This window comes from Cherax quadricarinatus, chromosome 4 (genome assembly GCF_038502225.1).
Source record: "Cherax quadricarinatus isolate ZL_2023a chromosome 4, ASM3850222v1, whole genome shotgun sequence".
Taxonomy (NCBI): domain Eukaryota; kingdom Metazoa; phylum Arthropoda; class Malacostraca; order Decapoda; family Parastacidae; genus Cherax; species Cherax quadricarinatus.
In genome coordinates, this window is record NC_091295.1 from 24279684 (window position 1) to 24292183 (window position 12500).

Here is a 12500-nt window from a genome sequence, read left to right on the forward strand (position 1 = left end):
GTTTTCTGTATAATATAAAATAATACATTCTAGCTGCTAAATGTACAGTACCCAGGGTATCAACAAGTGTACAGTACCCAGGGTATCTACAAGTGTACAGTACCCAGGGTATCAACAGATGTACAGTACCCAGGGTATCTACAAGTGTACAGTACCCAGGGTATCAACAAGTGTACAGTACCCAGGGTATCTACAAGTGTACAGTACCCAGGGTATCAACAGATGTACAGTACCCAGGGTATCTACAAGTGTACAGTACCCAGGGTATCAACAGATGTACAGTACCCAGGGTATCTACAAGTGTACAGTACCCAGGGTATCAACAGATGTACAGTACCCAGGGTATCAACAGATGTACAGTACCCAGGGTATCAACAGTTGTACAGTACCCAGGGTATCAACAGATGTACAGTACCCAGGGTATCAACAGATGTACAGTACCCAGGGTATCAACAGATGTACAGTACCCAGGGTATCAACAGATGTACATTACCCAGGGTATCTACAAGTGTACAGTACCCAGGGTATCAACAGATGTACAGTACCCAGGGTATCAACAGATGTACAGTACCCAGGGTATCTACAAGTGTACAGTACCCAGGGTATCAACAGATGTACAGTACCCAGGGTATCAACAGATGTACAGTACCCAGGGTATCTACAAGTGTACAGTACCCAGGGTATCAACAGATGTACAGTACCCACGGTATCAACAGATGTACAGTACCCAGGGTATCAACAGTTGTACAGTACCCAGGGTATCAACAGATGTACAGTACCCAGGGTATCAACAGATGTACAGTACCCAGGGTATCAACAGATGTACAGTATCCAGGGTATCAACAGATGTACAGTACCCAGGGTATCAACAGATGTACAGTACCCAGGGTATCAACAGTTGTACAGTACCCAGGGTATCAACAGATGTACAGTACCCAGGGTATCAACAGATGTACAGTACCCAGGGTATCAACAGATGTACAGTACCCAGAGTATCAACAGATGTACAGTACCCAGGGTATCAACAGATGTACAGTACCCAGGGTATCAACAGATGTACAGTACCCAGGGTATCAACAGATGTACAGTACCCAGGGTATCAACAGTTGTACAGTACCCAGGGTATCAACAGATGTACAGTACCCAGGGTATCAACAGATGTACAGTACCCAGGGTATCAACTGATGTACAGTACCCAGGGTATCAACAGATGTACAGTACCCAGGGTATCAACAGATGTACAGTACCCAGAGTATCAACAGATGTACAGAGCCCAGGGTATCAACAGATGTACAGTACCCAGGGTATCTACAAGTGTGCAGAGCCCAGGGTATCAACAGATGTACAGAGCACAGGGTATCAACAGATGTACAGTACCCAGGGTATCATCAGATGTACAGTACCCAGGGTATCAACAGATGTACAGTACCCAGGGTATCAACAGATGTACAGTACCCAGGGTATCAACAGATGTACAGTACCCAGGGTATCAACAGATGTACAGTACCCAGGGTATCAACAGATGTACAGTACCCAGGGTATCAACAGATGTACAGTACCCAGGGTATCAACAGATGTACAGTACCCAGGGTATCAACAGATGTACAGTACCCAGGGTATCAACAGATGTACAGTACCCAGGGTATCAACAGATGTACAGTACCCAGGGTATCAACAGATGTACAGTACCCAGGGTATCAACAGATGTACAGTACCCAGGGCATCTACAAGTGTACAGAGCCCAGGGTATCAACAGATGTACAGAGCCCAGGGTATCAACAGATGTACAGTACCCAGGGTATCAACAGATGTACAGTACCCAGGGTATCAACAGATATACAGTACCCAGGGTATCAACAGATGTACAGTACCTAGGGTATCTACAAGTGTACAGAGCCCAGGGTATCAACAGATGTACAGTACCCAGGGTATCTACAAGTGTACAGAGCCCAGGGTATCAACAGATGTACAGTACCCAGGGTATCTACAAGTGTACAGAGCCCAGGGTATCAACAGATGTACAGTACCTAGGGTATCTACAAGTGTACAGAGCCCAGGGTATCAACAGATGTACAGTACCCAGGGTATCAACAGATGTACAGTACCCAGGGTATCTACAAGTGTACAGAGCCCAGGGTATCAACAGATGTACAGTACCCAGGGTATCTACAAGTGTACAGAGCCCATGGTATCAACAGATGTACAGTACCCAGGGTATCAACAGATGTACAGTACCCAGGGTATCTACAAGTGTACAGAGCCCAGGGTATCAACAGATGTACAGTACCCAGGGTATCTACAAGTGTACAGAGCCCAGGGTATCAACAGATGTACAGTACCCAGGGTATCAACAGATGTACAGTACCCAGGGTATCTACAAGTGTACAGAGCCCAGGGTATCAACAGATGTACAGTACCCAGGGTATCTACAAGTGTACAGAGCCCAAGGTATCAACAGATGTACAGTACCCAGGGTATCAACAGATGTACAGTACCCAGGGTATCGACAGATGTACAGTACCCAGGGTATCTACAAGTGTACAGAGCCCAGGGTATCAACAGATGTACAGTACCCAGGGTATCTACAAGTGTACAGAGCCCAGGGTATCAACAGATGTACAGTACCCAGGGTATTAACAGATGTACAGTACCCAGGGTATCTACAAGTGTACAGAGCCCAGGGTATCAACAGATGTACAGTACCCAGGGTATCTACAAGTGTACAGAGCCCAGGGTATCAACAGATGTACAGTACCCAGGGTATCTACAAGTGTACAGAGCCCAAGGTATCAACAGATGTACAGTACCCAGGGTATCAACAGATGTACAGTACCCAGGGTATCGACAGATGTACAGTACCCAGGGTATCTACAAGTGTACAGAGCCCAGGGTATCAACAGATGTACAGTACCCAGGGTATCTACAAGTGTACAGAGCCCAGGGTATCAACAGATGTACAGTACCCAGGGTATCAACAGATGTACAGTACCCAGGGTATCTACAAGTGTACAGAGCCCAGGGTATCAACAGATGTACAGTACCCAGGGTATCTACAAATGTACAGAGCCCAGGGTATCAACAGATGTACAGTACCCAGGGTATCAACAGATGTACAGTACCCAGGGTATCTACAAGTGTACAGAGCCCAGGGTATCAACAGATGTACAGTACCCAGGGTATCTACAAGTGTACAGAGCCCAGGGTATCAACAGATGTACAGTACCCAGGGTATCTACAAATGTACGGTACCCAGGGTATCTACAAGTGTATAGAACCCAGGATATCTACAGATGTACAGTACCCAGGGTATCTACAAGTATACAGAACCCAGGGTATCTATAGATATACAGTACCCAGGGTATCTACAAATGTACGGTACCCAGGGTATCTACAAGTGTTGAGAGCCCAGGGTATCTACAGATGTACAGTGCCCAGGGGTATCCACAAATGTACGGTACCCAGGTTATCTACAATTGTACAGAACCTAGGGTATCTACAGATGTACATTACCCAGGGTATCTACAAATGTACGGTACCCAGGGTATCAACAAGTATACAGAACCCAGGGTATCTACAGATGTACAGTACCCAGGGTATCTACAGATGTACAGTACCCAGGGTATCTACAAATAAGAAAATAAACACCTAGAATAAACTAGAGCAAAAATAGCTAATCACTACTAGAAGTGAACATTACCTGTGAGTTACGTGTTATTAGTGAACATTACCTGTGTGTTACATGTTATTAGCGAACATTACCTGTGTGTTACATGTTATTAGTGAACATTACCTGTGTGTTACATGTTATTAGTGAACATTACCTGTGTGTTACATGTTATTAGTGAACATTACCTGTGTGTTACATGTTATTAGTGAACATTACCTGTGTGTTACATGTTATTAGTGAACATTACCTGTGTGTTACATGTTATTAGTGAACATTACCTGTGTGTTACATGTTATTAGTGAACATTACCTGTGTGTTACATGTTATTAGTGAACATTACCTGTGTGTTACATGTTATTAGTGAACATTACCTGTGTGTTACATGTTATTAGTGAACATTACCGTGAGTTAAGAGTTTTATTTTTCTACCTTCAGGATTTTCTGACTATTGATTTTCCAAACAGACTATCGGTAGTGGCAGCCCGCTGGCCCACATATCCACCACAGGCTGGTTGATCTGGTACCTAGAGGCAGCGATCCAGTTTCGTCTTGAAACCTGCACATATTCTGGCAACATTTCTGGTATCTTCTGGCAGGAGGTTGAAAAATTTTGCACTACGAATGTTGACAGAGTTCTCTGATTGTACTCTGACTTCCCTTGTTATTCACTTGTTTTATCTCTCGCTTCCTCACACATCTCTTTCTGTTATAATAGTGTTTAGATTATAAACATTCCCTTAAGTATCTTTATGTTTATGTTATCAAGTATTTTTATTCTTCGCTGCATAGACTACATTTCGTGAGTTTTCAGCTTTCTCGGTATCTTAATGGCTTCATTGGGTCTTGGCTTCAGTCCAATCGAACTCACGTATCGTGGAAGAGGAGCAGATAGTGATGTGTATACAGGAGAGCGTATGGATGCGGGGGATCTGTGTTGGAACACTGGTGCTTAAAATGAGATGTAAGAGGGGTGGAAAAAGTACTCAATCTCTCGACAGCTTCCAGCTCTTGTCTATTCTGCCTTGGATGCACATGTTAACGCCCAACAACATTCTAAACTGAAAAGCACAAGTGATTTGACACGTTCCACAACAGACATTATTACTCTTGTTTTTAAAGTTCTCGTTATCCGCCCCCTGTCATTTTTCTGACTTCCCTCAGCATTAGCCCAATTATGTTTTCTAAATGATAAATGAATGTTTTAGTCTTTGTTCTTTATTAGTAATCTCTCGGTGTAGATTATCTTTCCTTCTTAAAGTAAATATTTCAGTGAACCTTTCTACTATGTAGTAAGTTCCTTTTCATTCTTCCTCGGTATTAATATTGTAAGCTTTCCCATATGAACATATTTTGTATACATTTTGTTTCTGCATTTTCTCCATCCACAGGTGCGGGTTAAAGATACTCAAAACCATTTTCCAGGTAATGGCTGATAGTTCTATTGATTGTGATGAATGTCTCAATCTTCTATTGATTGTTGAAGCTAAATGAACATCCCTTTACGTTGGCTATTTCTTACTCTACACATTTTTGCTTGTATTTCAGCGAGGCTTTAATCATAGCATATTGTAGTGGAGATTGTATCTGATAAGTTGCTCATTCTTTGTGAGGGTTAAGTAGAATTATTTTTACTTTTAGTAGGCTGTATTATTTGTTGGTTCAGAGCAAACTTTTACAGAACTCCAGTAGCACTCGAGTGACTCATCAGGAAAGCGTTTCCAAATGGGTTTCTGGTACAATGTTTTGTTAATCATTTTACATTGATCATTTTAAAGGTATATTACCTGGGAGTTGCACACTGCAAGTGAACATTACCTGGGAGTTGCACACTACAAGTGAACATTACCTGGGAGATGCACACTACAAGTGAACATTACCTGGGAGTTTCACACTGCAAGTGAACATTACCTGGGAGTTGCACACTACAAGTGAACATTACCTGGGAGATGCACACTACAAGTGAACATTACCTGGGAGTTGCACACTACAAGTGAACATTACCTGGGAGTTGCACACTACAAGTGAACATTACCTGGGAGTTGCATGTTATAAGTGAGCCTCGGTGGCTGGCTTGCTCTATGATGGAATAAAGATTGTGTGGTGGCGTCTCTCGCTGCAGGAGAAACCTCTCCGTCACTCCCCCCGTCAGGTCTTCGGTCGCCTCGTAGCACTTGCCAGCGTTCAGAGCTCCATAAGACCCGTGTAACCTGAACCACACCACTTTCCATTTTATATAAACATTGTTCTAATGCCTATGTTGGTATTTTACTCTGTTTAAAATAATTTCTGTACATAGGCTATTTAGGTTACGTTATTTTAGATTACTGTAGAATAGGTTAGGATTAATTAACACTAATAAATGCAATAACACAAAAATAACACCAAGACTGAAGAAAGTCACTAAAATAAAGATATTAGCTGAGGATGAGTTGTTTACATTACACGTTAAATATGCCCCAGCAGAGGGGTAGTTTATATGACACGTTAAATATGCCCCAGCAGAAGGGTAGTTTATATGACACGTTAAATATGCCCCAGCAGAAGGGTAGTTTATATGACACGTTAAATATGCCCCAGCAGAAGGGTAGTTTATATGACACGTTAAATTTGCCAGAGCAAAACTGTTTATTTAACTGGTAGAAGAACCCAGAGCCGCAGGGAGGATTGCTACTCCAAACTACAAGCCTCGAGTATGGTCACTGTGTTGTATTAGCCTCAGTTTAACTTTCTTTTTGGATGTATTTGGGCGTCAGTTAGTTCCTTACATCGTTATCTTGTCAACGAGACACTGGAGTAACAAAGCTATCTTGTTAACGAGACACAGAAGTAACAGTCATCTTGTTAACGAGACACAGGAGTAACAGTCGTCTTGTTAACCAGACACAGGAGTAACAAAGAATTAATGAACATATTTTAGAATATGTATTCAATTAGCAGGATTTTTTTCCCATTAAAATCTACATTTCATAGTGGGTCGTACCAAGGTGGTGACTTGAGTGCTAGTGAAAGGCTCTTGACCCAAGAAATTAGAGCTACCCTTTTCCAGGCGTTTCATGACCCGCACTCGTATACAGCTTCCCATAAATCTAATAATATTAAAAATGAGTCAAGAATCACTGACCTTCTCAAAGACGACCATTAACTAATTTAATGAAAGAAATTATACAGATATTCCCATCTCGTAACAGTAAGGAAGAGCCAGATGTTAGTGTGTGCGAGAGATAGTAGTCAGAGTGAGAGGAGGTGAAACAGCTGGGTTAAAGCGGGTCAAGACAGAAACGTTGGTGCATTTGTTCAACGTAATAAGAAGGACGAAGGCTCTTATGGACTGGAGAAAAAGGATAAAATATATTGCAAGAATGATGGGGAAATAAAAATCCTATTGAATATATCGGGTAAAGTGTGTAGCAGAGTTATTATTAAAACAACAAGAAATATTTGGGTCGCTGAGGAATCCTGCAAAGGTATCCCCGTATTGCATAACTACAGACTCTTGCAACGTCAATGCAACTGAAAATATTGGTGCATGGTTCAGCGTAAGTTTCTAATAAAGTTAAGAATTACTGCTGATGATTTGAAGCGAATTCAATTTGGCATTCTCAATATATTCTCATCAAGTTATCAGCGTTGAAGAGGAAGGCAATGAAGGCAGGGAAGTTAGTATTTAAATTTTTCCCAACTGTTTCCTTAAGAAAATGCAAACTGGGATCATCACAGGCCAAACCAAAGCCAAACTTTTCTCTAAGATTTACTCGTGCTTAAGATTTAAACGAGTATGCGTGTAGGTAAGAATGATTTACTAACGTTTATGGTATCTATGGGGGAACAACCCATCTGAATAATTGTCACACATTCACACAAGGCTTGCAACTCAGTTCTAAGAAGGGTTGAGGTTAAGTTGGGTTGGGGTTAGGTTGGGTTAGGGTTGGGATGAGGTTAGGTTAAGATTTTTTATAACCACTTTCCATTATTTGTTGTGTGTGCACTGAGGTAGAGGAAGCTGGGCTTATGGACTGAAATACATCTAGTTGGTACAGGAGTCACTATGAGAACATACTTTGCGTAGGCCTTCTCAAGGAGAGCTGACCAGAACTCTGCATGGTTGGCGGAGTGTGAGAAGCAGAGTTGGTTGTCTGCAGTGACTGGCAGACGATCATCCACTACCACGTCCACCCACTCACCACCCTGCCACAATCTGACGTGTAAAAAAAGTTGATTGTAAGAAGTGACTGTGACATGTGTTATGCCCCTTGTTTATTTAACCACAAACTGGGACGATGTATTTACATGTGTTGTTTTGGCTTTTTCACTTAATGTTACATTAAGGAGTATCTTCATTAATAGCTAAAATGAATATACTCGGCTTTATAATATTATCTGGCCATAAATTGTTTAGCTTTGTACATAGGTAGGATGTTTCATTGTTCTAAATTGCCGGTGCAGCACGGTTAAGCACCAGGGAACAATTTGAGCTACTCAACCCCCGCTCAGTCAGGTGGTAAAGTCATAATTTATTCAGTTCACACCTCCCTCTAGTCGAGGAAGAATCCGGTGGAGAGCCTGGCTTTAAGCTTCGTTATAATTCCCAAAGAGTACCCCAGAAATTTGGAAGCCCTGTGGTCGGGCATTACTTGGTCTGAGAAGGGGGTTGAGAAGCTCCTAGAAGTTACAAGTAACAGTGAACGGGTCTAAGTGATAGTCTGTAGACTCTGTTCGAGAAGGGAGATATTGTGAAAAGCCCCCTGAGGAAGAACTCGATTGTGCTAATACTGCATTTGTTTATAAACGCCTGTGTATGTATATATATATATATATATATATATATATATATATATATATATATATATATATATATATATATATATATATATATATATATATATATATGCAAAACAACCACTCTGAAAGAATAGAGAAATTCCAAGCGCGTTCGTGACTACTCATATTATCAAGTTCCTTGATAATGTGAGTAGTCACGAAAGCGCTTGGAATTTCTCTATTCTTTCAGAGTGGTTGTTTTGCATATATATATATATATATATATATATATATATATATATATATATATATATATATATATATATATATATATATATATATATATATATATATATACATACATACCTCTTTTGACTCATTGTGATCGAGTCTAGAAAATGTTTCCTCTTGTGAATACTTAAAAAGTTATCTGGATAATATTTTAATATTAAGGATAATTATTTCTACTCATTGTTACGGTGTGAGTATTTCTTATTTAAGAAATAATGGAAACATTGTGATTAATAATGAAGTTAACAAAACCAGCTGAAAGTAAAGATTCCTTTGCCTCCATGAGTGGTCCCAGTGATTGATATCCTCTAGACAAGATAAACCTGTTCTCTTTGGTGTATGTTTGTTACGAGAAGCACTAGCAGGGAGGTCCCGGGCCCTGTTCGTAACACATGGTCATCCACTGCCACATCCATCCACTGTCCTGTCACTAACACAATCAGTGGACGTCTATATGAGTCTTCCGTCGTGTGCTTGTCTTGGAAATTATAATTGATGTCGAAAGTCACACCTAAATGTTGCATCATTAAAAGATGGAACCCGTATCGCCACTAACAGGTCATTTATTTGGGCTGTAACCAACTTTTTTTTTTTTATATGTTCACTGGCAAGACGTGTGGCGCTGCTGAAGACTTGTCATTGTTGAGGTATGCTGGCGCTAACCAGTGAACTCGCCCTTTGCTGCAACATCTGAAATCTTCGATACTGTCTGTCTCCCATCATCATTGTGCAGAATTAGGTTCTAAGATAACTAGAGTTGCAACTAAACATAAATACAGATCATTGAAGAATAAAAAAAAATTCAGCTTTATAAAATAAAGCTCTTTGATTTCAGAACATTACAAATTGAAGAATGAAGACGCCTATACACTTTGTGAAGAGACGTTTTAGCTTGCTGTGGTCTTGTTCAATCAAGAACAGTGATGAGGCTACAATCCTTGTTTTTATTGTGCGTTGCACTTTCTTTATGGCTATGAGCGACCCAGACTATAGAGTACTCTGTGAATGTCATGACTGCTGCTCAGTCTAGCAAGGGCACCTAATACAATAGATCTTACGGAGTTCTGGGCCACTGGTATTGGATACAGCCTTCACTGTTGACTCGAGATAGTTGACATCTCTGCAAATCACTCGGTAGTAAGCTGGAAATGTAAGCCTTCACATTTCAGATTTGACTAGCCATTGAGAGAACACATTTACACAGCATACAAATCCGACATACCCTGGCGTTGTTCATCGTAACGCCTAATTAAATGGAAAGAAGCCAGATTGTTACTGAAGGCGAGTGACCTGCAGAAATGGCTTGAGGCATCGTTAATCGTTGTTTTCAATACAGTAGCCTAGAACTCTGGAAGCCTCGGTGCATCTGTTGTCCTCCCTTGCCCGATTCTACCACACCACACTGTGCAGGATCAGTAGTTCTAATACAGTCACCTGGCCTCACCATCACCTGGTCTCACCATCACCTGGTCTCGCCATCACCTGGCCTCACCATCACCTGGTCTCGCCATCACCTGGCACTTGACTCGCCTGACTTGTATACCTGGAGAGGGTTTCGGGGGGGGTCAAAGCCCCAGCGGCCCGTCTGATGCTAATTTTTCTGTGGATAGAATTGATAAAACCCCAGTGGGCAAAACGTCTAATGTATTTAGTGTTGCATACCTGTCTTAATTCCGTACTGTTAGTATCGGTATGCTTAGTAATTGTATTATCATCATTCATTTGTGTATTAATATGTAATACAGTTTAGGTCCGAATTAGGTCAAGCTGTATTGAAGTAATTCGGATCCATCTTCAAAATTAAAGAACTACCGAACTACACCGTGTACTAAATCAAAAAATAATTACATAAAAGTTGTCAGAATGAGCTAAAGACGCATCTGTAAAATGAAATAAAACAAACGTTCCTGAACTGAATATACTTAAGACTAAATAAAAGCTGTATAAAGTCTTAAAAAAGGAGGGTAGGGAGGGAGGTAGGTGAGGTTCATAACAGTGTATCAAATGTAGACATGAAGGTTCCTGATCCAGGCAAAAAAGTCAAAAAACTTTTTTTTTTTTTTTTTTTTTTTATTCGCCGGTATTCTCCCGGCCCGGGTCTTTTCCAAGTAGTGGTGACCCGGCCTTGGCTCCCTATCTGGGGAGTATCTCGAGACTTAAGTCTCCCATGGGAGGAGATACAAGTACCTCCTCATCTTTGGGACCAAGTGTCCCCAGGCCTAGCCACATTCCCCGCCCTCACGGGGCTCGTAGGGAGAAGTTAGGCCTCTGGTCTGCCATCTACCCCGCCTCAAAGGGGCTCGTGGGGATGGCAGTCTTATGAGCTGCAGATGGTAGCAAGCTCAGGCCTCACTTAGTCAAAAAACGTCACAGGAGAAAGACAATACAAACCCACTGCTGAATATACATGTTATGTCACGATGTTATGTAGGATTTCCATCTCTACATGACCAGGTGTTGTCAATAAATGACTGACTTAAATAGTTTTTGTTTCATTGTTTTACTTTTGCTTAAAAAATTTGAATGGGCCTTTTTTTCTACATGTGTAATGTTATAATATATAAAGAACAAAAAAAGCACAATACCATGACTGGAACAAAATATAAATAACCCATACATAGGCCAACTAGCATATATATATATATATATATATATATATATATATATATATATATATATATATATATATATATATATATGTCGTGCCGAATAGGCAGAACTTGCGATCTTGGCTTAAATAGCAACGTTCATCTTGCCATATAGGACAAGCGAAAATTTGTGTATGCAATAATTTCGCCAAAATCATTCTGAACCTAACGAAAAAAATATATTTCATTGTGTTTTTTTAGTATTAAATTATTGTAAACAAATCTAAAATATATTTCGTTGGGTTAGGCTAAAATAAATTGTTCTTGTTATAATAAGGTTAGGTAAGTTTTCAAAGATTCTTTTGATGCAAAATTATAATTTTTTACATTAACATTAATGAAAAAAATATATCTTTAAACGTATAAGAGAAAATTTTAGAAAGGACTTAATTTTAAATGAATTCTTGCTAATTGACCAGTTTTACATATTCGGCACGACATATATACACCTGGACTTTACCTGGAGAGAGTTCCGGGGGTCAACGCCCCCGCGGCCCGGTCTGTGACCAGGCCTCCTGGTGGATCAGAGCCTGATCAACCATGCTGTTGCTGCTGGCTGCACGCAAACCAACGTACGAGCCACAGCCCGGCTGGTCAGGAACCGACTTTAGGTGCTTGTCCAGTGCCAGCTTGAAGACTGCCAGGGGTCTGTTGGTAATCCCCCTTATGTATGCTGGGAGGCAGTTGAACAGTCTCGGGCCCCTGACACTTATTGTATGGTGTCTTAACGTGCTAGTGACACCCCTGCTTTTCATTGGGGGGATGTTGCATCGTCTGCTTTTGCTTTCGTAGTGAGTTATTTTCGTGTGCAAGTTCGGTACTAGTCCCTCTAGGATTTTCCAGGTGTATATAATCATGTATCTCTCCCGCCTGCGTTCCAGGGAATACAGGTTTAGGAACCTCAAGCGCTCCCAGTAACTGAGGTGTTTTATCTCCGTTATGCGCGCCGTGAAGGTTCTCTGTACATTTTCTAGGTCAGCAATTTCACCTGCCTTGAAAGGTGCTGTTAGTGTGCAGCAATATTCCAGCCTAGATAGAACAAGTGACCTGAAGAGTGTCATCCCTAGTTTTGAAGGTTCTCATTATCCATCCTGTCATTTTTCTAGCAGATGCGATTGATACAATGTTATGGTCCT

At 41.0% G+C, this 12500-nt stretch overlaps 1 protein-coding gene across 1 annotated transcript in view; it reads right to left on the reverse strand.

Moving 5' to 3' along the window:
• Positions 1-4759: 4759 nt before the first annotated feature.
• LOC138854116 (calpain-1 catalytic subunit-like) overlaps positions 4760-12500 on the reverse strand; it is a 27486-nt gene continuing 19745 nt past the window's right edge. Inside the window, exons 5-6 of the mRNA XM_070095288.1 lie at positions 7725-7862; positions 4760-5874 (exon numbers count right to left, since the gene is read on the reverse strand). Of these exons, the coding sequence (XP_069951389.1) occupies positions 5652-5874; positions 7725-7862 (361 nt within the window). The 3' untranslated portion in view covers positions 4760-5651. The remainder of the gene's footprint in view (positions 5875-7724; positions 7863-12500) is intronic.